Raw genomic sequence first — 26,097 nt, 5'->3', positions numbered from 1 at the left:
GGAAAACAATATGGAGGTTCCTCAAAAAGTTGAAAATAGAATTACCCTGTGATCCAGTCATTGCACTATTAGGTATTTACCCCAAAGACACAAATGTAGTGATCCAAAGGGGCACCTGCACCCCAATATTTATAGCAGCCATGTCCCGAAAGAGCCAAACTATGGAAAGAGCCCAGATGTCCACTGACAGATGAATGGATAAAGAAGATGTGGTATAATATAAACGATGGAACATTACTCAGTCATAAGGAATGAAATCTTGCCATTTGCAACAACATGGATGGAGTGAGAGGGCATTATGCTAAGTGAAATAAGTCAATCAGAGAAAGACAATCATCATATGACTCATATGTGGAATTTAAGAAGCAAAACAGAGAAGCATAGGGGAAGCGAGGGAAAAAATAAAACAAGATTAAATCAGAGAGTCTTAATCAGAGTTTCCTGTGATTAATCAGAGACTCTTAATCACAGGAAACAAGCTGAGGGTTGCTGAAGGAGAGTGGGGTACCTGGGTGATGGGCATTAGGGAGAGCACTTGATGGAATGAGCACTGAGTGTTATATAAGACTGATGAATCCCTGACCTCTACCTCTGAAACTAATAATACACTATATGTTAATTAATTGAATTTAAATGAAAAAAAAAAGGACATATATATATCTATATAAAGAAAAATGTGGCAAAATATTATCAGAAATTTCAGTGAAAGTTGTATAGGTGTTCTTATACGATTCATGCAACTTTTCTATAGTTTAAAGTTTTTTCCAGATAAAAAAGCTGCAAAAAAAGGTCCCTTCTGTGCTGCATTCATGGCAGAGGACACTCACCTCCTCAATAGCAGCATCTTGCAGCAGAGAACGAATGTCCAGGCGCATCATATGACGAGGTGCAGTTTCCCAGTGGTCAGCCATCTATTGAAAGATTCAGGAAGTCAAGTCATCTCGGGAACTACTCCAAGACAGACCAACTGTGTGTTTAAGACAAATTTAACTAATACTGTGAAGTCTAACAGGCCAGTTCCTGGAAGAAGGCCACACCTTTTTCACTTAGATACAAAGGATAAGAATCATTGGCTAAAGAAGGTAGAAAAGATTTTCTGAAAGTAAAGAGGATAAACAAGAACTTCCAGACAACATTGATCATACAGACAAAATGAAGCTGAGAATACAACACTTCCTGTTTCCAAAAATCACCTTATTTATTTCTTTAAGTTTTCTTCCATGAATATTTCTCTTGCCACAAGTCTGGTTATCTGCGCTCATTTCAGCCAAATATACCTAAGAAAGAATGAACAGTGATTAAGCAAACAAATGTAACACTTACATGATAATATAAAGTACTCCAAAGCTGTTTTACCTCAAAACCCTTGGTTTTTGCTGCACTCCAGAACTGGTCAAAATGTCTAACTCTGTCATTGATGGCATCCAGGATGATAAAGGGGAAGAAGCCGTCATCCAGAGTCTTTTTGAAAGTTTTGAACATGCTGGTGCGGTAGGTTTCCTCCATCTCAGCTTCGTATTCATATTCCATGACCTAGTGAGACATCCCAGAAGAGATACGGAGTTAGCAAAAACAAAGAACCATCCTAAACCTCTTCCCTCGTTAGCCTCTGGATAGAGATAACTTTGTAGTCTTTCCTTCACACCTAAGTACTAAAGTGTGTGTTCAAAAAAGACACAATTAGTCTCTGAACACGTTTTCCTCTCAATATTATTAATGAATCAGAGCACAGTCCGAGAGGAATATGCCATACCTTCTTTTTCACCTTCTTTCCAGAATCTGGGTCTTTTTCTTCTTTTTCCACTTCAGTGATGAAGTAATCATCTAAGCTTAGAACTCTAGGTGCAGGTCCTCCAAATTCTACCTCTTTATCCTAAGAATCATATAGTCAAGAGAGTTAAAGAGAATCCAAAGAATAAATTAATGAATGCTCAAACCAGAGTTCCTTCTCATGGCTACATAACATGCAATTTTCTGGTGGTTTCAAATCAAGCAAAGGCAAAAATATTTGTTTAAGCGGAACAAAATGTTTATGGGACAGCATCTCCCACATGGGCCAATAAGAATAAATCAAATAGGAAATACCAGTATCAATATCATACAAGAAGGAACAAAAGCAACGGATTTTTTTGCTTTCCCATACTCACTCGAATAAGCTTTGCAACATGTGTCTTTCCACTGCCAGGCAATCCTCTCATTATAACAACAATCTGAAACATAATGAAAAACCAAAAAAAATCACTCAGAGAAGATTTTTTTTATAATGATGTCTTATAGTTAAGTGACATACCGTTCTCCAGGATACAACATATGATAGGACATGAAACAAACCTTAATACGTTTGAAAGGACAGAAATAATATAAAGTATGTCTCTGACCATAATGGAATGAAATTAGAAATAGTAGGAAAATTTTGAAAAATTCACAAGTATGTGGAAATTAAACACCACACTCCCAAATAACCAATGGGTCAAGGAAGGAATTTAAACATCAGAAAATACTTTGAGATAAATAAAAATACCAAAACTTATGGGACGCAGCTACAGCAGTGCTCAAAAGGAAGTTTATAGCCATAAACACCTATAGAAGAAGAAAGATCTCAGATCGATAACCTAACCTTCACCTTCAGACATTGGAAAAAGAAAAACCAAACCTGAAGCAAGCAGAAAGAAGGAAATAATATTAGAGCAGAAGTCAATAAAATAGGCAACTGAAAAACAATAAAGAAAAATCAATAGAACCAAAAGCTGGTTCTTGAAAAGATCAACAAAACTGACAAACCGTTAGCTAGACTGACTAAGAAAAAAGAGAAAAGACTCAAATTATTAGAATCAGAAATGAAGGATGGAACACAACTGGCAACTTTACAGAAATAAAAAATTGTTTAAAGGAATACTACCAACGGTTGTATGCAAACAAATTAGACACCTTAGGTGAAATGGGCGAATCCCTCGAAAGACACAGACAACTGAAAATGACTCAAGAAAAAAACAGACAATCTGAATATGCCCATGACAAGTGAAGAGATTAAATAAGTAACTGAAAACTACCTGCTGATGTACTGTATGGTGACTAACATAACACAATAAAAAAAGAAAAAAAGAAAGAAAAAGAAAACTACCTGCAAAGAAAAGCTCAGAGGTCCATATAATTTCATCACTAAATTCCAACAAATATTTAAAGAACTCTTTACAAGCTCTTCCAAAAAATAGAAGAGGAAGGAACAACTCTCTACTCATTTTATGAGGCCAGCAATTCAAATCAAGCAGATACTCTAAAACCAAACACCAAAAACATCACAAGAAAACTATAGATTATCTCTTATGAATTTGGATGCAAAAATCCCCAATGAAATACTGGCAAAGGGAGTCCAGCAACATGTAAAAAGAATTATACACCATGACTAAATGGGATTTATCCCAGGGATGCAAATTAACATCCAAAAACCAATCACTGTAATCAATACATCATTATCAATAGAGAAAACAAACAAAAAACAACCCCCCAAAAATCACATACAAAAGAATAAAATCACACACATTAAAAAATAAAAATCACAAAAATCTCAATTGATGCAGAAAAAGCATACAACAAAATCCAACATCATTTCATGATAAAAACATTCAACACACTAGGAATGGAAGGGAATCTCTTCAACCTAATAAATGGCATCTACTCAAAACCCACAGCTCACATCACACTTCATGGTGAAATAGTGAAAGCTTTCTCTCTAAGATCAAGAGTAAATAAGGATGTCTACTCTTACCACATCTATTCAATACTGTACTGGAGGTAAGCAAGAAAAGAAAAAAATTAAAAGGCATTTGGAATGGAAAGGAAGAAGTAAAACCCTCACTATCTGCAGATGACATGATCTCGTATATAGAAAATCCTAGGGAATCCACTAAAAAGTAGTTAGAATAAATGGAGTTTAGCAATGTTGCAGGATCAATATATAAAATAAGATCAATATATAAAAGTCAGTTGTGTTTCTATACAACTGGAAACCCCAGAATGGAATTAAGCTAACTATATCAATAACAATATTAAAATGTGAGTGGCTTAAACAATCCAATTAAAAGGCAGAAGTTGTTAGACTGCATTAAAAAAACGTGATCCAACTATATGCTGTGCTGTCTAATAGAGACCTACTTCAGATTCAAAGACAAATAGCCTGAAAATAAAAGGATGGAAAAGATAAATCATGCAAATAAGCAACTACAGGAAAGCTAGGATAGCTATACTAAAAATAGATGAAATAGATTTTATGACAATGATTTATGTAGTCAAAACATCTGATGGAAATCTCTAGTATCAGTTTACTGAATTAGAATCTAACTATTTTGCAATGTAAATTTAAGAATGTATACATTTGACACCTGTCAGAATGGCTAAAATCAACAACATAAGACATAGCAGGTGTTGGCAAGGATGTGGAGAAAAAGGAACCCTTGTGCACTGTTGGTGGGGATGCAAACTGGTGCAGTGCTGTGGAGAACAGCATGGAGGGTCCTCAAAAGTTAAAAATACAACTACCCCATGATCTAGCAATGGCACTACTGGGTTATTTACCCAAAGAATACAAAAACACTAATTCAAAGACATACATGCACTCCTATCTTTACAGGAGCATTATTTACAATAGTCAAGATATAGAAGCAGCCCAAATACCATCTGGACAAAGAAGATGTGGTGTATATATAATAGAATATTATTTAGGCATAAAAAGAAGAAATCTTGCCATGTGCAATGACATGGATGGAAAGAGCACAATGCTAAGTGAAATAAGTCAGAGAAAGACAAATACCGTATCATCTTACTCACATGTAGAATTTAAGAAACAAATGAGCAAAGGGAAAAAAAGAGGGAGAGAGAGAGAAACAAATCAAGATACAGACTCTTAAGAGAACAAACTGATGGTTACTAGAGGGGAGAAGGGTGAGGGGATGGGTTAAACAGGGGTGGGGATTAAGGAGTGCCCTTGTCCTGATGAGCACCAGGTGACGTATCGAAGTGTTGAATCACTATATTGTACACCTGAAACTAATATAACACTGTTAACTAACTGGAAAAAAAAAATACACATTTGGAGGTCACTAGGAAAACAAGCCAAGCAAATCAAGTCTCCTAATTCTCCCTCTTTTTGTTTCACATGCCATAAAACCAAATCCACCTTCCCCCTCTTCAAAATAACAGAGCAATGAATGGACCTCTTATGAACCGGTTTCTGAAGTTTTCAACATCTTTTTCTGCCAAGCAATTAATCTCTAATTTCCTAAATTCTATAGGGTAAGCAATTTGAGATTATATAATGACTTGGAGATGGTAAGATGCCTTGACTCTGGTACTACCATGTCACAGAAAAATCGAGAAATTCTACTCAGGATATTTAAAAAAATTTTTTTTTTTTTTAAGATTTTATTTATTTATTTGACAGAGATCGCAAGTAGGCAGAGAAGCAGGCAAAGAGAGAGAAGGGGAAGCAGGCTCCCTGCCGAGCAGAGAGCCCGATGCGGGGGCTCCATCCCAGGCCTCCAGGATGATGACCCGAGCTGCTTTAACCCACTGAGCCACCCAGGCACCCCTCTACTCAGGATATGAAAAAGATCTCCTATCAGCCTCTGATTGACAAAAGAGTCAACTACATAGGACTCACTCGCTCAGGTCGGCTCTCTCGGCCAGGGGGTTTCAAAATATCATCCACGTTCTTAGATTCGGGTTTCTTCTCAACCCGTGGAGCTGGAGGTGGCTGGTGGCTTAGTGAAGGAGCTGGCAGGGGCATTCGTTCCTCTTGGTAAGGTCTTCGTTCTCCTAGGATTCCAGCAGTTGAACAAAATTACTATTTATGTGGTAATTATTTTAAATTTTAACTCTCTTCACTCGTGCTAAGGTAATATAATTCATGATTTTTGGGGGGGCCACTTTTAACCTTAATGAGAGAAAGTCTAAAGAAACATAAATCTATTAAAATCAAGAAAGTAAAAAGATTCAGGTACGATTTCAGGCAAACAGAATGTCCTGAAAAACACTGAAATCATCTTTGTTTGTACTAAATTTAGCAAAAAGAGACCCCGATGCGGGGCTTGATCCCAGGACCCTGAGATCATGACCTGAGCCGATGGCAGAGGCTTTAACCCGCTCTGCCACCCAGGCGCCCCTACACTGCTACTTTTGATAATAATGTTGCCATCTCTGAAAAATCTGTGAGTACATTTTACTCTGAAAGTTTATATCCATAGCTGATTTGGATACAGAAACATCTCCACTGATTTGCATTCTCAACATCCTCCAAACATACCTCCAAACATGGATGGACCTTCGTAGGCTGGTCGGTCAGACTTCCGGTCATAGGATGGCCTATCAAATCCCCCTCTTCTGGATGAGGAATGGTCTTTTTTGTCTCGATATGACTGAGTCCTGTAAGATGTAACAGGAAGTGCTTTAGAAAATTAAAAAAAAAAAAATTGGAGGTCTCTGTCTTACAATGCACTATTTACTATCTGCCCAATTTTCTCCATGCATAGCTACTACATAGTCAACATTTTCATTTTTATTTTGCTTTTCCATTTAGATCTGCCTTGCATATACACATCTAAAGAGCTCATGAATTGCAAAAATACACTGTTTGCCTACTACTTAGGTAATGACTACACCTTTACTAACAATATTATTTCTTTTCCTTACTAGCTATCTCCATCTCCCATTCAATTCTCTGGAATTCAAGCTCACAAAGTTTAAGCAGACTATGTACATAGTCTGGAACTGCTCATACCTTTCCAAATTATACATACATATGTACAAGAAGAACACATCATTTACTGAATTTCCTTTAGATACAATGACTTTTGCTGAACTTAAGTCTATGATAATTTGTATACCTGGCAAAAAGATATTTTTCATAACATACCTATCATCTCGAGGTCGGCGTTCTCTATCAAATCGATCCCGGTCATAGTCAATCACACCCCGATCCCGGTCTCGGTCTCTGTGTGTCTCCCGATCCCTTTTGAAATCTCGATGATCTGCCATGACATTACTCTGACGATCAAAATAAGGCTCACGGTCTCTGTCTCTATCATAACGGTCACGTTGGCCTGTGTGCTCTATGAAAACAATTAGTACACAGTAAGAACTACATCCCCTTTTCTGAAATAAAAGCGGAAAGGTGCAAATTTAACTTTAGAACTGGTATAAATTATGATTCTAAACGCAACTTATGAATCTTTTAACTATATGGAAGGGAGACCCAGATAATTTACCAAAAGGAAAATCACATGTAATTAGGTCCTAAAAGGTTTAGGAATATTGATCTCTCAAACCACCTCACACCAGTCAGAATGGCTAAAATTAACAAGTCAGGAAACAACAGATGTTTTCGAGGATTTGGAGAAAGGGAAACCCTCCTACACTTCTGGTGGGAATGCAAGCTGGTGCAGCCACTCTGGAAAACAGTATGGAGGTTCCTCAAAAAGATGAAAAGAGAATGACTCTATGACCCAGCAATTGCACTACTCGGTATTTACCCCAAAGATACAAATGTAGTGATCCGAAGGGGCACCTATACCCCAATGTTTATAACAGCAATGTCCACAATAGCCAAACTATGGAAAGAGCCCAGAGGTCCATCGACAGATGAATGCATAAAGAAGATGTGGTATATATATACAATGGAATATTATGGAGCCATCAAAAAATGAAGTCTTGCCATTTGCAACAGTGTGGACAGAACTAGAGGGCATTATGCTAACTTAGATAAGTCAATCAGAGGAAGACAATTATCATATGATCTCACTGATATATGGAATTTGAGAAACAAGGCAGAGGATCATAGGGGAAGAGGGAAAAAATGAAACAAGATAAAACCAGAGAAAGAGACAAACCGTAAGAGACTCTTAATCACAGGAAACAAACTGAGGGTTACTGGAGGAGGGGGGTGGCAGGAGGGATGGGGTGGCAAGGTGATGGGACACTGGGGACAGTATGTGTTGTGGTGAGCACTGTGTATTGTACAGGTACACAGACCTGTACCCCTGAAACAAATAACACATTATATGTTAATAATGAAAAAAGTACTGATCTCTCTGACTCCTACCTGTCTCAAAAGTTGATCTTTCAGGTAATGGATCTGGGCGCAAAGTTATTCTTTCTCCATAGGGTATCTGCTCAACTTTATTAGTGGACATATCTGGTGAACCAAATCAGGGAAAAAACACTGTAAGAATGAAGGTTAAAGAAGACAAAGGTGAAGCTAACAACTTCTTAAGAATCCCAAATACAGACCTGTCACCATCACTTACCTCGGCCATGGCCATAATCAACAGTCTGCTGCACTGGTGGTGGCTTGGACATTGGTGGCATACCCATAGGCAATGGGCCAGGAGGGGGGATAGAAGGGTGAACATGTGGAGGTGGTAATACTGGAGCAGGTGGAATTGTTCCAGTTTCTGGTTTAAATTCTGAATTCAGTCCTTGTTCATCATTTGTATCCCAGAGACCATAGAAAGAATCTTCATCCCAGCGTTCCTGTTCCATAGCTGAAGTCTGTGGCTTTATTACTGGAGGAGGAGGTGGAGGTGGAGGAGGTGGTGGCGGCGGTGGTGGTATTGGGATAGGTGGCCTGGTCACAGGAACAGACGATCTTACTGGTGGTGCAGAAGGCCTTATAATCGAACCTGGTGGTTTACCCATAGGAGGGGGTGGTCTATAGGACCCTGGAGGCTGGAGAACAGAGTAAATGCTTTAGTGGATAAGTAGACCACCATGTTTTCACACAGTAGAAATTAAAATCTGATTCTCCATCCATAAAAGAAAAAGTTGATAAACTGGAGTCACTCAAAAACTTTTTGTGTTTTAAAATACACCATCGGAGAGAAATACGCAAATCACGTATCTGATAAAGGACTTGTATTTAGAATACGAAAAATTTTTATAACTTAATAAGACAAACGATAGAAAAAAATATACAGGCAAAAAATTTAGACATTTCTCCAAAGAAGATACCAGAATAAGCACTTGAAAAGATCCTTAACATCATCAGTCATCAGGGAAATAAAAGTTAAACCATAATGAGATACCCTCTCAGACCCAGTAGAATGGCTGTAGTTAATGAAACAGACAATAGCAAAGGATGCTAAGAACGCACAGAGAAACAAGAACCCTCTTAGATTGCCAATGGGAATGTAAAATGGTGCAACCACTTTGGTAAATGGCTCAATAGTTGCTCAAAAGGTTAAACATAAATTTACCATACACCCAGTGATTCCATTCCCAGGTGTCTATCCAAGAGAAACATACCCACTCAGGGACTTGCACAAGTATTCATAGCAGCATTATTCAGTAACCCAAAGGTCTATCAGCTGGTGAATGGATAAACAAAACATGGTATATCCATGCAACAGAATATTCTTGGCAATAAAACGAAATGAAGTGATGATCCACGCTACAACATGGATGAACTTTGAAAACATGAGGCTACTTGAGAGACATGAAAGACCACATATTGTATGAATTCCATTTAAATGACATGCCCAGAAAGACAAATCTAGAGAGTCAAAAAGTAGATTAATTGTTGCCTGGAACCTGGGGCAGGAATGAGGATTAACTGCAAACTGGCAAAAGGGAATCTTACTGGGGTAATGACCATGTTCTAAAACTGGGTTGTGGTGATGATTGCACAGCTTGGTAAAATTTATTAAAAATCACTGAGTCACACACCGAAAATGGGTAGATTCCTTCTTATGGAAGTACCTCAATTAGGTTATTTATGAAAAAGAAAAACAATGGTCTTCGACCTTTTGCTAGACTGGGCTGGCTGGCTCTCGCTATTGCAGTGGTGACCCACCTCATCCTGTCTGATATTCTTATATCTGGAGATCTTTCTACTTCTCTAAGCTCTCCCACCTAGATACACAAACCCAGGGCCTTTCTTACAATCTCACTCTTTGGGTGCCGAGGTGGCTCAGTCTGTTGGGCGAACCCTCTTGATTTCGGCTCAGATAGTGATCTTGGGTTGTGGCAAGTCCCATGGCAAGCTCTGGAGTAAGCAGAGACCGAGATTCTCTCCCTCTCCCTCTGCCCCTCTGCCTGCTCTCTCTGTCTCTCTAATAACAAAATAAATAAAATCTTAAAACAAACAATCTCACTCTCAGTTTCTTCTTCCCTCTACCCTCAACTCAGTAACAGGAGTACGGATCCGGCTCAGCCCCAGTGTCCACCTTGCCCTGAAGCACCCAATTCTAGGGACTCTTATCCAATGCCTGAGATTTACAGGCCTGAAGAAAATCATGCATCCTTGCAAATGTCATCTGTTGAGACACCCCACATGGAGACCATCTCTCCTCTTCCTCCCTCCATGGATCTGTTTGTTCAGGACAGCCCAATTCTTCCACCAGTCCCAGAGTAAAACTACGACCCACTTCTATAGAGGAGAGAACAGCGAAGAAGGAAGATATGGCCTTGACCAAGAAACCGAAGATCAGAACCCTGTTCTCTCAGACCCAACTACATATACTCAATGACGAATTTCAGAGACAGAAATACCTCAGTCTCCAGGCAGATCCAAGAACTTCCCAATTCCGAACATTAGCTACAAGCACATTAAGACACGGTTCCAGGGGCGCCTGGGTGGCTCAGTGGGTTAAGCCTCTGCCTTCGGCTCAGGTCATGATCCCAGGGTCCTGGGATCGAGCCCCACATCGGGCTCTCGGCTCTGCAGGGAGCCTGCTTCCTCCTCTCTCTCTCTCTCTCTGCCTGCCTCTCTGCCTGCTTGTGATCTCTGTCTGTCAAATAAATAAATAAAATCTTAAAAAAAAAAAAAAAAAAAAAGACACAGTTCCAGAAACAGAGAATGAAATGTAAGAGGTGCCGGAAACACAATTGGCCAAATAGCAACGGCATGACTCAGGACAGATCAGCAAATACAGAACACCCAGGCTTCTCTTCCTGCCACCAGGGATAACTGATGAACACTTCCAGAACCTTTCCATAGGGAGCAACCATTCCTGCAACAGTCAGACCTGGTGTCTCCAGGCCTGGAACAACGATTCCTGGAACAACCAGCTCCACAACTGTGGAGAAGAATCCCAGCAGCCCCAGATCCAGTTCTAGTCAACTCTGGTCAGTGATGTGGAGTCTATCTTAGAAACGGCTGGGGAAGCCATAGAGTAATACAGCAAACTGCTAAGTACCTTAGCACCCAGCAAAGAATGGATTTATTCTCAAATGACTCTGAACATACAGCCTGAAGATGAGTGACAATGAGTATATTATTCAGTCTCAATTTGGGCACATCTCCTAGGATCTGTCTTCTAGGGTCCTGCATCTCTGCCTTGATATTGTTTCTCACTATGCTGTGTCAACTGAGGGGGTACAAATGGAGTCTAATCAAAGAGGTTTCAGTAGCATTGGCTGCTATGGACAACATATAGCATGCTTCTGGCGATAGATAACTAGATGCAGTGATAATTTGCATATCTTTAGTCTCTAAAATCTAATCTCAAGAATTGGAAGTAAACACACAAAGGTGTGGGGTGCCTGGGTGGCTCAGTGGGTTAAAGCCTATGCCTTTGGCTTGGGTCATGATCCCAGGGTCCTGGGATCGAGCCCCGCATCAGGCTCTCTGCTCAGCAGGAAGCCTGCTTCCTCCTTTCTCTCTCTGCCTGCCTCTCTGCCTACTTGTGATCTCTGTCAAATAAATAAATAAAATCTTTTTTAAAAAATACAAAGGTGTGGGGCGCCTGGGTGGCTCAGTGGGTTAAAACCTCTGCCTTCGGCTCAGGTCATGATCCCAGGGTCCTGGGATCGAGCCCCGCATTGGGCTCTCCGCTCAGCGGGAAGCCTGCCTCCTCCTCCTCTCTCTCTCTCTCTGCCTACTTGTGATTTCTGTCTGTCAAATAAATAAATGAAGTCTTTAAAAAAAAATACAAAGGTGTGTGATGAAGGATTATTTGTATTTTCTGACATTGTGAGGCTTTAGTTCTTAATAACCTCAGTTGTTACAGTGAAGCGTTAAGCTATAATGTGCTTCATGGGTTTCCTCTGCCCCTTGTGTTGTTTTACTATAACTCCTAATTTGTTCATTATTCTAGTATTTGCGGAAAGATGTTTTGTATTTTAATGTATTATGATAATAGTATCAGTTGGCTGGTTGGTTTATAGGTTTAAGTATAAATAAATAAAATACCCACTTCAGGGGTGCCTGGGTGGCTCAGTGGGTTAAAGCCTCTGCCTTCTGCTCAGGTCATGATCTCAGGGTCCTGGTATCGAGCCCCACATTGGGCTCTCTGCTCAGCGGGGAGCCTGCTTCCTCCTCTCTCGCTCTCTCTGCCTGCCTCTGTGCCTACTTGTGATCTCTGTCTAACAAAAAAATAAATAAATAATCTTTAAAAAAATAAAATAAAATACTCACTTCAAAAGCATTGGGCGTTAACTAATGAATCGCTGAACACTGCATCAAGGACTAATTACGTACTATACAGTAGCTAACTGAACATAATTAAAAAACAAACAAACAAAAAAACCTTGTCCTCAACATTATCATCCCCTCCCCCCAATGTACCACCCTCTTTTTCTCCTTCCTGAAAAGTTAGGGACTTAGCTATTTAAATATAAATGTCCCAGGCCCACCCCACACTTACTGAATTTCCACAGGGTGTAAGCCTAGCATTAGTTAAAAACAAAACCTCTGTGAATAATTCTGACGTTGACCCCTTGGCTAAGAACCTCTGCTATAAACTATCTTTCTCACTCTGGTGACCTCTTGCTACAAAGAGAGTGAATTTCCAGAGACAGAAATAAACTCTAGCTAGCCTCCTCATTTCTATTCAGTTGTCTGGTTGACAAGAGTAGTTTGTGGCAAGATTGGTACCAACATACAACATCAACACCAGGAAACAACAAAACAAAGAAACTGAGTGGGACATTTGGTAACCTCCCCAAGAGGGAGTGCCACTGTAGCGTGCAATGTTTACAATGGTTTTCCCAAAGCAATCACCAAATGTCAACAGAAATGTGTATTAAAGAGACAGTGGAACCTCTTGACAGGTCCTATCTACTCAATACTGAACCCCAGTTGTCAAATTTTATTTTAATCTTCGCAAGCTTGATTCAAATGCTCACTACACTTTTCTCTTAGTTCATTGTTTCTGGTTTGTTTGTTCTTCACGGACAGCTATTTTAGACCTTATAGAGACCAGCCAACAATATATATTACTTACATATTTACTCATGGATGGGTTGTACTTTAAAAACAAACTTTTTGAGTAACAAATGGATTTGGCCAATACACAAGAAATGTTGTTTAATTAGAGATCACCATACGCTACAGTTAAAGACAAAGGGTTACTACCTAAGGGTAAACATTCAATTATGGCATTTTAAACTTGAAGAAAATGCCAATATAAGACAAAAACTATTGTGTCTGGAGCTATCCAGTCCTGTTTCAAATATCTTAAGAACTCTTGGGACCATGTCTATAAATAAAATAGAAAATGTTTTCTTCACACTACACAGTGAAAGCAATATATACATTTGTAAAAAACAAAAAACAAAACATCCCTACAGTATTTACATAAGAATTAATAACTACATTAATAATAAAATAAATTGCTAAGAAAAACCTCAAGAGTCAAAGAGATAAATGGGTAAAAAACAAAATAGAATTTTTACAAGAAGAAATATGGGAAAAAAACCTCACATTCACTAATTATCAAAAATGCATATTAAAATATCTTATTAAAACTATTAAATCTACTAAAAATATTAAGTAGCTGACACTTGCAAGGCCCTAGTATACATGTTATACAACTATTTTCAAGAGCCATTGGTTGTATTCCAGGAATCATTAAAAATGTCCTTATTCTGTAACTGAAGTATCCCACTTCGGGAATTTAAGATGATTCTTCTTCTTATTTTTTAAGATTTTATTTATTTGAGAGAGAGAAAGTGCACAAACAAGCAGGGGGAGGGGCACAGGGAGAAGCAGACTCCCCTCTAAGCAGGGAACCCAACGTGGGGCTCAATCCCAGGACCCTGAGATCACGACCTGAGCCGAAGCAGACACTTAACTGAGTGAGCCACCCAGGCACCCCATGAGCTCTGTTTAAAAGGAAAGACTAGCAAGGTTAACAGACAAACTACAATAGGATAATGGCTATGACAGAGGCTTGTACAAGATGTTACAGGGGTACATGTGAAGGCAACCATCTTACACAAGTGGAAAAGATACAGAGCTGAGCTCTAAAAAATGAACAAGAATGAACGAGGTGGAGAAGGGGATAAGAGGAGAAAGAAAAGAAACTCTGGCTTTAGAAAACAACACGCATGTGCAAAGGGATGGAGAGGTAAGAGCCTGGCACACTTGCAGAGTTGTAAGAAGCTCCATGTGGAAGAAAAGCAGAGTGTAGGAGAGTGATGGTAATGGTAAGTAATAGTAAGTGGAGGTCAGGCCAGTTCAGGAAGAACATAAAATGTTCTAGATTTTATCCTGAAAGCCATGGGGGAAGAGGGTGCACACAACAAAGTGAGGTTTATGTTTTTGCATGTCCATTTGGTTAGAAGTTCTATCAGTGTTGTCTGAAGTGAAGTGGAGGGGTACAGAATGGCACTAGAGAACTTTGTGGGGGGTAACAGAAATTCTGTTCTTTGTATTTGTCAAAACTCAAGCCTACGTAGGCTTAAAATGACTTATGACGTAAACTATACTTCAAAATTTGATTCAAAAATACAGTAAAATAATTACTCTAGCAGCAGAATGGAGAATGGATCAGAGGGAAATGAGATGGGGAGATGAACGAGGATGTTTCTGGAATAATCTAGGCAAGAGCTGACGACGGCTAGGACTGAGGTTGTGGGGAAGTGCAGGACAGTATATTTGAATATTAAAAAGGTAGTAAAATCAGTCAACAGAATGACTGAAGATGGAAGGGCAGGACAAAGGAAAGAGTTAAGGCTGATTTTCAGGTTTCCAGATTGTGCGACTGGGTGATGGTGAGGAGAAAGAACAAGTTTAGTGGAGAATGATAATGAGCTCCGATTTGAATACGCTGAGTGACAGGACACACATCGGGAAGCTGATGGACGGACATACAGGTCGGGACAGGAGACACAGAGAGGTGAAATCATGGTTGGTGTTAACAACTATGTATGAGTTTTATCTGTTAGACCAGGATGAAAGGGAACACTGAAAAATGAAGAGTTAACTCATGAAATGGTTTGAGTTTTTTTCTCTTATTGTATTGTTATAAAGTTATTTGCATGACAACATTTTTAAAAGCCCATCACTGGCGTAAAGGTAAAAACAACAAACAACAAAAATGAATGGAAAACAAAGGGAGAACTTGATCAAACAAGTCTTTAACAGAACTTTACCACCTGAACTGGGGCCTGATGTTTGATCCCTTCCATAGCTGAGGAACCAGTAGCCCAAGGAGGTGGGGAGACCAGGAGGCTCACAGGAACAAGGTTCACGGGGAGCCCCTGCAACTGCCCAGATGAAAAACAGGACTTTTTGAACAAAAGAGATTATTAGGAAAATTCTACAGTTTTGTGATCATGAAGCCATGTAACTCAGGCATGCTTGGTGTACTTATCAAAACCTAGGGAAAAGATGCACTTGTCACACTTCTGACCACACTTAAAAGATTTTTGAAGGTCAATTACCATTAGCTTTTTACTTTCCCCAAATTTACATTTTTTCTAGAGGAAATAATGATACTCACTACAACAGAAAAAAATCAAACAACATAGAAACAAACAGAGCAGGAACACCTTCATTTCCTGAGCACATATTTTCCCATACCGGGTACATTCCAGGCCTTGAAGATGCGTTCTGCAACCTCGCGTCCTGGGGCGGCAGATGGTCAGGCATCTGTGGCTCCGACCCAAAGTCCTTCATCTTCTGAAGCTGTTCTTTCTGCTCCCTGTGAACAAATAAAATTGCCATGGTCCATTAAGGCATGTTTACTCCATTCCTAAGTGACTACAATTGTTATCACAGAACAAAAAAGAGACCTAAAAACCTTGCTCTAAAACCCTCTACAGTGCTCACAGAGCACCTGCAGGGTAACACTCTCTTGCCTTTATACAGCTAACTGACCTGTCATCTACAACCTATAAATGACTACAACGTATTCAAGGATCTTCATGGGCAGACTACAATCTGCCTCATGAGTCTATTCTAAAATATTATCTACTTGTCATGTGTTTCTTTCATTGAACAAAAAGTTCTCCTGCTATATTTTTTGTTCAAGACTCTAGACCAGAAGTTGCAAAATGGTGGCCAAATATGGCCTAGAAATTTTTTTGTTTTAATTTGGCTTTCACATCAGTTTTTAAAATCTGAATTAGCTGCCATTATTTACAAAGCAAGATATTTCACATAAAAATTCACATGTAAATTCACATTTTAAAGGGGTTTGGTAACAATGGGCCTACGTTCCCTCATGTCAACAATGAACTGCCTGGAATAGTGGCTGTCCACTTTACATGAAGCAGTTTGCCACATTCCTCACCACACCCCAGTTATACTGGCCCACTTTTACTCATTTTTAGTTACCTGTGTGGTTCTTGTGGGTATTTTAATTACAGGCCCTGCTGTGTAAGTGAGAACAAATGTCAGTCTAGACCTTTAAAAAATGACACTTCATATTCCTAAAGAGTAATTTTGTAACTCTTTATGCTTTTCTTCAAATCTCTGGTCAAATTCTTTTTTTTTTTTTTTAACTTTTCCTTAAAATGCCTACTTTAATCAGGTGTAACATCTACTATAACCTCTTCAGACCTTCTATAATCTTTTCCCTACATTGGGTGTAGTGACTCAAATAAACACAAAATAAGGGTCAATATAGTTTATTTTTTGCCTCATATAAATCATATTATGACTGTACACCAATACAACATAGCTTACATGTATTCAACTATGACAATTCTTACCAATCACCTTCATATATTTTAATTATGTTTATGTTGCCTAGAAAGAGCTTTATAAAAAAAGATGGTGAAGAAGAAGCACCTTTTATCCAGCATTTCCATATAAAGCAATAATGGATGACAAGGAAATTTTAAAAAAGAAAAGGAAAGAAACCTTGGCAGCTTGCTAACACCAATCAGCTTGGTGTTCTCCATAAACAAAACAGATTTTAGAGCTGGACAGACTGCATTCAAATTCTGGGTTTGCCACTGATTAGCCAAGTGGACTTAACCTCTCTGAGTTTTAGTGTCACCTGTGAAGCGAGGATATGGATGCGGATGCATCTACTTATCTCTGCAGGCCTTTGAGATAACAGGATTTTAGACAGGAGGACTGAGATAATACATACTAAGTTATTAGCACAGTGCCCCGCACACAGTGGGGGTTAAATTAAAGGTGTCTGTAACTTAAAACTGAACAGTGTAGCAACTAAATGTTCTCTAGCATGTTTTCACATCTTCTTCATGAGTCATCTGGAAGCGTCCAATCTCTCAGAGCGTATCTTCTACAGACAGAAATCTCCTGCGCTGCCCAAGGTACCCAGGTACCTGGATACCAAGGTATCCAGATCTTTCATCTGGACCTACAGGTACTTTTCCTCATTACACTTTTCCAGTCATAAAGCTGCAGTTATAATTTCAACTGGTATAATCCACAAATGTAGACCAGAATTGCAAAATGAAGGAAACATAATACACTGGAATATATCAAAACCTAACCATTACTTTATTTTCTCAAAACACTGTTAATTCCTAAGAAATTACTCAAAGGCTTACAATCTATCAATGACTCCTAAATTCTCCTCTCAGGATACAGTTGGTTTAAGAATTAAATGAATATATACAAAGTATTCAATACAGTTCCAGGCACATAGTAAGCATGCAATGTTAGCTTTTTTATTTTATTTATTTTTATTGCAACTACCTGGGAAGCATTACGTAGATCCCTATACATAGGTGATTGTAAATCAAGAAATCCAAGTTCTAGTATCCACTTCTCAAAGAAAATATTTGATTATGCAGAAACAAGTAACATCCTCAAGTAGAGATATCTGCTTCTAATTATAAGGAAAGATAAAACACCCCAGAAAGAAAGTATCAATGGTTAGACAAATCTGAGGACACTTTCAGGTAAACCATTCTTGGCTTCAGCAGAGAAAAACCTTACAGCATTTTCCAAAGTTTTATCAAAGATTAGCGAATATGAAGTCTATGAGATCTAATACCAAAGAACAAAATGCTTCTGGGAGGGGTTGGGGGGGAAGGTGTTACATATGAGCTCTGTGAAGTCCAGAGCACTGGAAAGCTGAAGTTTGACACTTGAAACATGCACAAGTATACGGTATGTCCACAACACATCTATAAAAGCCAAGAGTGGCTACCAAATTTTCACATTTCAGGACATAAGCTTACAATTAACACAGTTCCTAAATACATATCCTAACCCTAAAACAGCACTGAACGGCCAGGTTACAAATTAAAATTACAAGATAAGAACTTGAAGCAAAATTATTCCATTCAAATATATCACATCACTTTAAAAGAGCAGTGTGCATGTGGTTTTGACTAAAAGAAATGATCTTAAGTAGTCAACTTACCGAAGCATTTTCAGTTCTTGTGCAGCTTTCAAAATGATTTCGTGCTGCCTCTGACTGAGAACCATTACCCCTCCAAGGCCTTGGTCAGAGTCTAAGTTTGTATCCGACCCCATCATTTCAGAAGAATGATGTGAGGAGGGCATATGTTCCGCCATGGGGGAATGTCTATCCACATCAGATGGGTACCATCTGTCTGACAACCGTTCTCTTTCCCAGTCCATTCTGTCAGGGATATAATCTCTCTTTTCCCGCCATGTATCTCCTCTTTCTGGATACTCTCGGATCCTCAACTCACCCCTATCACGAAAATCTCGATCATACCCATGGTCTCGATTTCTTTCTTCTCTCCATCTATCATCCCGATATCTATCCAAAGGTGGAAGAGGTGGGAGGGGTGGTAAAGGTGGAAGAGATGGGATATCCCGTTCACGAAACTGTGATTCTTGTTCATCCAGTGGTCTCCCATAATCTCTGTCCCACTCATTATCCAAATTTCTATCATACATATCCATGGGTCTTCCAATCCGATCCACATCCCTGTCCAAGTCCCTGTCCATTTCCCTGTTGTAGTCCTCATCCATATCCTGATCTCTCTCCCAATCATCCCACCAAGGGCCTCGTCTATCTCCATCATGAGACCGAGATGGTGGTACTGAGAACCTGTCCTCTCTGTTATACGGATCTAGTGTTTCTTCTTGATAGTCACGTTCACATTCTCTCCAGTATCTTTCTCTATCCCAATCATCGAGTCTTTCTCGTTCCATTGGAGCATTTCTACCATCTAATGGGAACTCTTCGTGCCCTCTCTCTTCTCCATGGTTCCATGGAGCCCTAGGAGGCTCATCTCGGTGATATGGATACATTTTTTCCCCACCATCTCCTGGTTCTGGTCTAAATGGACCTCTGTCACGAACAAAATCTGGTCTTCCCAGTCCCCTTTCCCTACTGCCAGGCCCTCGAGGCGGTCCCCTCTCCCTACTCCCGGCTCTTCGTGGTGGTACTCTCTCCCTACTCCCAGCCCTTCGAGGTGGTCCTCTCTCCTGACTGCCAGCCCTTCGAGGTAGTCCCCTTTCTCGGCTGCCGGCTCTACCCCTGTCCTGGCTGCCTTGCAGACCACCCGGCACTTTCTCTCGACTGCCTCCTGGCCTCATCAACCCTCTGTCTCGACTGCCTTCTCCTCTATTCATCTTCTCTCGACTGTCTTCTCTTCTACCCATCATCTTATCACGAAAGTCTTCTTGCTTGACCAACCCTGGGCCACGGCTGAGTGCCTGGCCTCGACCTCTATTTACTAGTCCTTTTTCCCTTGTGTCTTCCATCCTGCTTTGCCCAGGACCTCTGTAAGATGAGCTGCTGCCTCGATTGCCTTCTAACCTATTATCTCTGTTATCTGGCCGAGGCAGCCCCTTCTCTTGGCTGTTTTCTGAATGGGGCAGACCGATACCCAAAGGTTTAAAATCATTATCTGCAGTTAATGACGATGACGTTGTCACTGCTGCTCCTCCCTCCATCCCCCCTGGTTTTGAGGGAAAAGCAGATTGAGAAGGTAGAGGTTTATTTGCAAGGGATACAGGCTGAGTAACAGCTTGGGCTTTGTCCATTTGAGTCTCCATACTTTGAGAATTCTGGTCCCAATCAGAAGGCTCTATGGGCCCTTCCGAGACTTCGCTTTTAGGTGGCTCTTGCTGAGAGTCGCTTAGATTCTCATTTGACTGAGCCGCCTTGGTGTCCTTTACATCTGGAGCAATGGAAAATGTAGCTGACTGCATTTTAAAATTCTTCTGCTGGTTACTATTGGTGTCTGCTAATTGTTCTTTGTTTCCTGAAAGAGTTTCTGCTTGTGACTTAGGTTGCTGCTGATGCTGCTGTCCAAAAGCTGGCTTGGGGCCTTTCCACTGTGGTCCACTTTGTCGAGGACTGAGGGACGTACTGGGGGTAATGTAAAACTGAGATGCTGGCCCCCGGGGAATCATTCCCCATTTGCTTTTAGTGCCCTCTGGTGGGTGACCTTCATATCTGGGTCTTGGCCCATTGGGGCGATTTCCTTCAAAACGAGGCCCTTTGGGTCTCGGTCCTTCACACCTTGACCCTAAATCCTCAAATCTTCGAGGACCATCAAATCTACAAGTAAAACAAAAGATATTACTCAAGACAGTAAAGCAGAAAAAAAAATATTCTCCATGTAAGAATATTTAAGGCAATCGTGCCTTAGAATCTGTTTATACAAAAATGACTCTTTCAGTCATCATATAAATCCTGAGGCATCTACCTAGAATCAGTATGCGAACGTGGCAGTGCTCAGAAGGTCTCAGGACAGGCTTTGGAATTCACGTCAGTATTATTATAATTCACTTCAAAACATCTCCTGCAGCAAGTCACGGATACACTAAATTGTTAAAAAGCAAATATAAACATTGTGACTTAATAGATGGAAAAGTCCACTCATTTTTTTAACGGGAAAAAAATGCCACAGCTAATTCTGAGCGTACTTTTAGAATTAAAATACAGCCAAAAACTAAATAGGAAACAATTATTATTATGATAAGGGATGATTATAAATATTGTTGGAACTAATATCATCTGGACTGACAAAAATTCAAAAAGACAGTAGCCAGCTATATCTTAGGAGTGCACCCTGACATTTTAAAGTCTGAACAGGGCCCTAAAAATCTGCTATGGACCTACTTGCTCATTCTGTAAATTTTTAGTGCACATCCCCTGCCAAGCACTATGGTACATCCAAGGGATATACAGATAAAATGTCATCTGTTGCCTTCAAAGGGTTTACAATCGAAGAGAAAGAGGATCTAAGTGTAAGTGCCCAGAGGTACAATGACAGAAGTCTATCTGCATTTAACAAAGGCAACAGAGGAGGGGATGGTCATTTCTAGCAGGCTAAGGGGGTACGGGCTGCTATGCAATAAAGGCTTTATACAATAGATGATGCTGACATTAAGTCTGGAAAGACAAATTCTGAGGCCAGGCTAACAGAGTGTATTGGAAATAAGGGAAATGGGTGGCAAGGGCATCAAAGGTTAAGAAAACACTGTGAGGAAAGGCAGAGAAACACATAGCAGCATGGCATGTCTGCAAACAGTTCAGCATGGCAGCAGCCAAGAGGAGCCAGAGTAGGTAAGAGCCGGGAAAGGAGTGCAAAGGGAGGGAACGAAGAGACAAGGTAAAGAGTAGGCAAGAATCAATCTCCAGGAGACCTTGTATGCCTTGTGCAGAGACTACTGGTGCTCCTCCAGTAGTCATTCCCCCTTTTACTTCAGTAACTAAGCCTCTTCATTTTTAGCTGGACACAAAGCTAACCAAACTAAAGACTGACTCTCCCAAATTCTCCTGCAGCTAGAACTTGTAGCGATGTTCTGGCCAATGGGCTGAGAGTGAAAAATGACTGGCGCATTCTTCTGGTTATACCTTCCTGGGTTATAAGAGGAAGGGCATACCTTCCTCTTCAATATTTCCTTTTTCATGCTGTCTCTGACATGGTGGGGAAGCATCTTGGACCATGCAGATAAGGGCAATACACGAGGGGATGAAAAGTAACAAATTAGAAGGAACCTGGACTCTTGACATTGTACAGCCATCACATAAGTGCTGAGAAAGAATAAACCTCTAATTTATTAAAGTATGTGACTGTGGGTTTGTTACCATAGATGAATTAATTCAACTGGGTAAGAAGCTGGGAATTACTTAATGAGACTTAGAGCCAACTACAGACGGTCTGATTTTTAAAAGATTGCCCTAGCAGAAAAGTAGCAGACAGATAGGTGGGAAAAGTTTTTTGTAGATTGTTTCTATAATTTGGTTAAATGAAAGTAAAGCCTGTTCTATGGCAGTGACTGACATGAGGATGTAGAGGAGATAAAAGTGAGAGATGTGAAGGAAGGTAAAATGGATTGGATTTTCTAACAGGTGAGATTAAAATGATAACAAAAGAATTTAGGATGATTCCAAGGTTTCTGGCTTAGGCCTCAACCAATGGTGATACCTTTCATGCTTTTAATGAGAAAGAGTTTTTCTCTTATTTGCTTGGGAAATCAGTGAAAAATAAAAATTTCAGTTTCAGATAAAGCATTTATCTCCTATCCCTATCAGGAATAGGCATCAGGTTTTGCTGGTCTAGAAGTCTTTTAGTATCAAAGGGAGGAATGCTCTCATCAGGGGACACAACAATAACTCCATTAAACTCAAGTTGAGACTGCCACCTGGCTACTTTGGGTTCTAATCAAAGGCAAAGAAGGGACTTACTATACTGGCTGGGGGTGACTTGGCCCTGAGCTGCAAGGGGAAATTGGGTTACTACTGCACAATGAGGATAAGGAAGACTATGTTTGCAATGGAGAGCCTCTAGAACACCTCTTAGCACTTCCATGTCCTGTGATTAAAGTCAATTAAAAATTACAGTAACTCAATTCAGACAGGTTGTCAATAGCCCAGACCCTTCAGGAATGAAGGTTTGGGTCACTCCACCAGGCAAAAAACCAGCACCACCTGAGGTGCATGCTGAGAGCAAAGGGACTATAAAATGGGTAGTGGAAGAAGGAAGTTATAAATACCAACTATAGTTACATGACCAGTTGCAGAAAGAACTGTAATAGTTATGAGTATTTTTTCCTTAATTTGGTATGTTTAAATATATACATATTATTAGTCAAATATTGTTGGTTGATTTTTCTTCCTTATCATCTAACATAAGATGTATAAATAATAGTTAATTTTGTATCTCAAGAGTTTAAATTACAGCGTGTCAAAGAGAGAGTGTGAATCAGCTAGAAGAATGAAGATTTCTCCAAGGACAAAAAAGGGACTTTATATCCTCTTCTGGGAAATAGGTAAGAATCTTTATTCAGTCGTCCAAGGATAAATATTTCATGTCAGATGCAAAAATCTCCCTTGTGACCCACCCTAATCAGAAACATATAAGGGAACTCTGGGAAGGGTACTACAGCCTAGCCAAACTGACACCACACAGAGTTATCACAAGGAATTTTGATATACATAAATCCATTATAAGCAGAAAGGAGACCAACAGCAGATGAGAATTTTGTTTTTAAATTCTGTTAGACAAAGAGCAAACATGAATGGTAACATATGGAGCAAGGAGAAGCTGCAGTTTAGAATGATGGTAGTAGAAGGACATAAAATAAAAATGGGGCTGGTTTGCTCACAGAACCCTAGAGAGTCAACATTCTCAGATACCATGAAGGACAGAAATAAGACTTGAGGGCTAAAATATGTAAATTAAAATCTATATTCAGAACCATCAAAACAGACTTTCTTTAGGCTGAATGTCCCTAAATTTTTGAATCTGAGGGCCCTTTAACTTTAGCAGACAGTTCTTTGCCCTACCACCTAAAACAAAGCCTGAATTTACTGAGTGAGAGCAAGAATAGTTGATAAGCCCCCCATATGCACACAGAGTTTCCAATTAGCTTGTCTGTGTCCCCCATTCTTAAATATAAATGGATATTTATTTTAATATCTAGATATTTGAGGAATGTCTCTAAAACAAAAGGAAGAGACCAAAGGTAAACAAAGTCCTAAATCTGGAGAAAACAGAGATAATGCAAAAAACACAAGAGAACTTTAAAAAAAAAAAAACAAAACCCAAATAATATCCTCAGAAAGATTCTTAAAGATACTGTAGCTATAAATCAATTTACTATATATAAAAAAGGATCAGAACCAAAAGAACTACAGAAATTTTTTAAAAAATTATCCAAACAAAATACAATAAAAGGATTAGTAGTATCTCAAAGTACAACCAAATGAAAGAGAAAAGAGACAAATAAAATCAATCTAGCAGGTCCAAAAGTCTACTAACAAGGAGTTCCAGAAAGAGAAAAACATAAAAGAAGAAAAAAAAATTAATGAAGAAATACCATAAAAATTTAAGAGTTGAGACTCTCATATCCAGACAGAAAGAGCCTAGCTCACTAAGTACCCAGTATAATTAGTAAAACAAAGCAAAACAAGCTATGAACTTTTAGAATACTGGGGGGGGGGGGGAGGAGTTTCTGGCAATAGGGAGAAGTCATCTAAAAAGGACAAGAATTAAAAAAAATTTTTTTAATTAAAAAAAATAAAAAGGACAAGAATCATAACAGTACAGCAACTACACTAAGTGACAGAAGAAAATAGAATGATGTTCCTAAAACCTTGAGGAATAATTATGTTCAACTTCAATACCTAAATGGTATTAAACAGTTTGGTACTGGCATAAAAACAGACACACAGATCAATGGAACAGAAGAGAGAGGCCCAAAATAAACCTGCACGTATATGGTCAATTACTTTATGACAAAGGAGCCACGAATATACAATGGAGAAAGGACAGTCTCTTCAATAAATCATCCTGGGAAAATCATCAAACAGCCACATACGAGAGAATGCAACTATGGTGCTATCTCATACTATACACAAAAACTAACTCAAAATGGATTAAAGACTTGAAAGTAAGTCCCCAAACCAAAAAACTCCTAGAAAAAAACAAGAGGTAAGCTCCTTGGCGTAGGTCCTGGCAATGATTTTTTTAATCTGACATCAAAAGCAAAAAGCAAAAATAAACAAGTGGGACCACATTAAACTACCAAGCTTCTGTACAGCAAATAAAACCATGAATGAGGGCACCTGGGTGGCTCACTCGGATAAGCATCTATGGCCTTCAGCTCAGGTCACGATCCCAGGGTCCTGGGATTGAGCTCCACATCGGGCTCCCTGCTCAGCGTGAAGCCTACATTCTCCCTCTCCCACTCCCTCTGCTTGTGTTCCCTCTCTTGCTGTCTCTTTCTCTGTCAAATAGATTTAAAAAAACCTTAAGAAACAGACAAACATAATGAATACCATCAACAAAAGCAGAAAGGGAACCTACTGATTGGGAGAAAATACTTGCAAATATTATATCTGATAAGGGGCTAACGTCCAAAATAAAGAACTCATACAACTCTGGCAAAAATACAGACAATCTGATTAAAAAATGGGCAGAAGATCTGAACTGATGTTCTTCCAAAGAAGATATACAGATGGCCAGTAGGTACATGAAAAGATATTCTACATCTTTTGTATGCATCTTTCCTGCATTAAGGAAGTGCAAATCAAAACCACAATGAGAGGTGCACCTGGGTGGCTCAGTGGGTTAAGTCTCTGCCTTCGGCTCAGGTCATGATCCCGGGGTCCTGGGATAGAGCCCCACATCAGGTTCTCTGCTCAGCGGGGAGCCTGCTTCCCCCCCTCTCTCTGCCTGCCTCTCTGACTACTTGTGATCTCTGTCAAATAAATAAATTAAAAAAAACAAAAACAAAAACCACAATGAGATATTACCCTACACCTGTTAGAATGGCTATTTTCAAAAAGATTAGAAATAACAAGTGTTGGCAAGGATATGGAAAAAAGAGAACTCTTGTACACGGTTAGTGGGAATGTAAATGATGCTGCCACAAGGAAATCAGTATGAAGGTTCCTCAAAAAATTAAAACTACTATATGATACATCAATTCCACTTCTGGGTATTTGTATGTGAAGAAAA

At 39.5% G+C, this 26,097-nt stretch overlaps 1 protein-coding gene across 4 annotated transcripts in view; it reads right to left on the bottom strand.

The window, feature by feature from the left end:
• YLPM1 (YLP motif containing 1) overlaps window positions 1-26,097 on the bottom strand; it is a 76,913-nt gene that overhangs the window by 27,089 nt on the left and 23,727 nt on the right. For 3 of the 4 annotated variants that reach the window (XM_032837400.1, XM_032837399.1, XM_032837398.1), the window contains exons 5-16: window positions 18,564-20,684; window positions 15,797-15,917; window positions 8,298-8,718; window positions 8,093-8,185; window positions 6,908-7,103; window positions 6,299-6,417; window positions 5,657-5,811; window positions 2,148-2,210; window positions 1,754-1,873; window positions 1,357-1,533; window positions 1,194-1,277; window positions 828-911 (exon numbers count right to left, since the gene is read on the bottom strand). In XM_032837400.1, coding sequence (XP_032693291.1) covers window positions 828-911; window positions 1,194-1,277; window positions 1,357-1,533; window positions 1,754-1,873; window positions 2,148-2,210; window positions 5,657-5,811; window positions 6,299-6,417; window positions 6,908-7,103; window positions 8,093-8,185; window positions 8,298-8,718; window positions 15,797-15,917; window positions 18,564-20,684 — 3,754 coding nt within the window. The remainder of the gene's footprint in view (window positions 1-827; window positions 912-1,193; window positions 1,278-1,356; window positions 1,534-1,753; window positions 1,874-2,147; window positions 2,211-5,656; window positions 5,812-6,298; window positions 6,418-6,907; window positions 7,104-8,092; window positions 8,186-8,297; window positions 8,719-15,796; window positions 15,918-18,563; window positions 20,685-26,097) is intronic. The other variant, XM_032837401.1, reaches the window with a different exon arrangement.

This window comes from Lontra canadensis, unplaced genomic scaffold, assembly GCF_010015895.1.
Source record: "Lontra canadensis isolate GAN:19392208 unplaced genomic scaffold, GSC_riverotter_1.0 scaffold98, whole genome shotgun sequence".
NCBI lineage: Eukaryota > Metazoa > Chordata > Mammalia > Carnivora > Mustelidae > Lontra > Lontra canadensis.
This window is presented reverse-complemented; position numbering and strand designations above follow the sequence as displayed.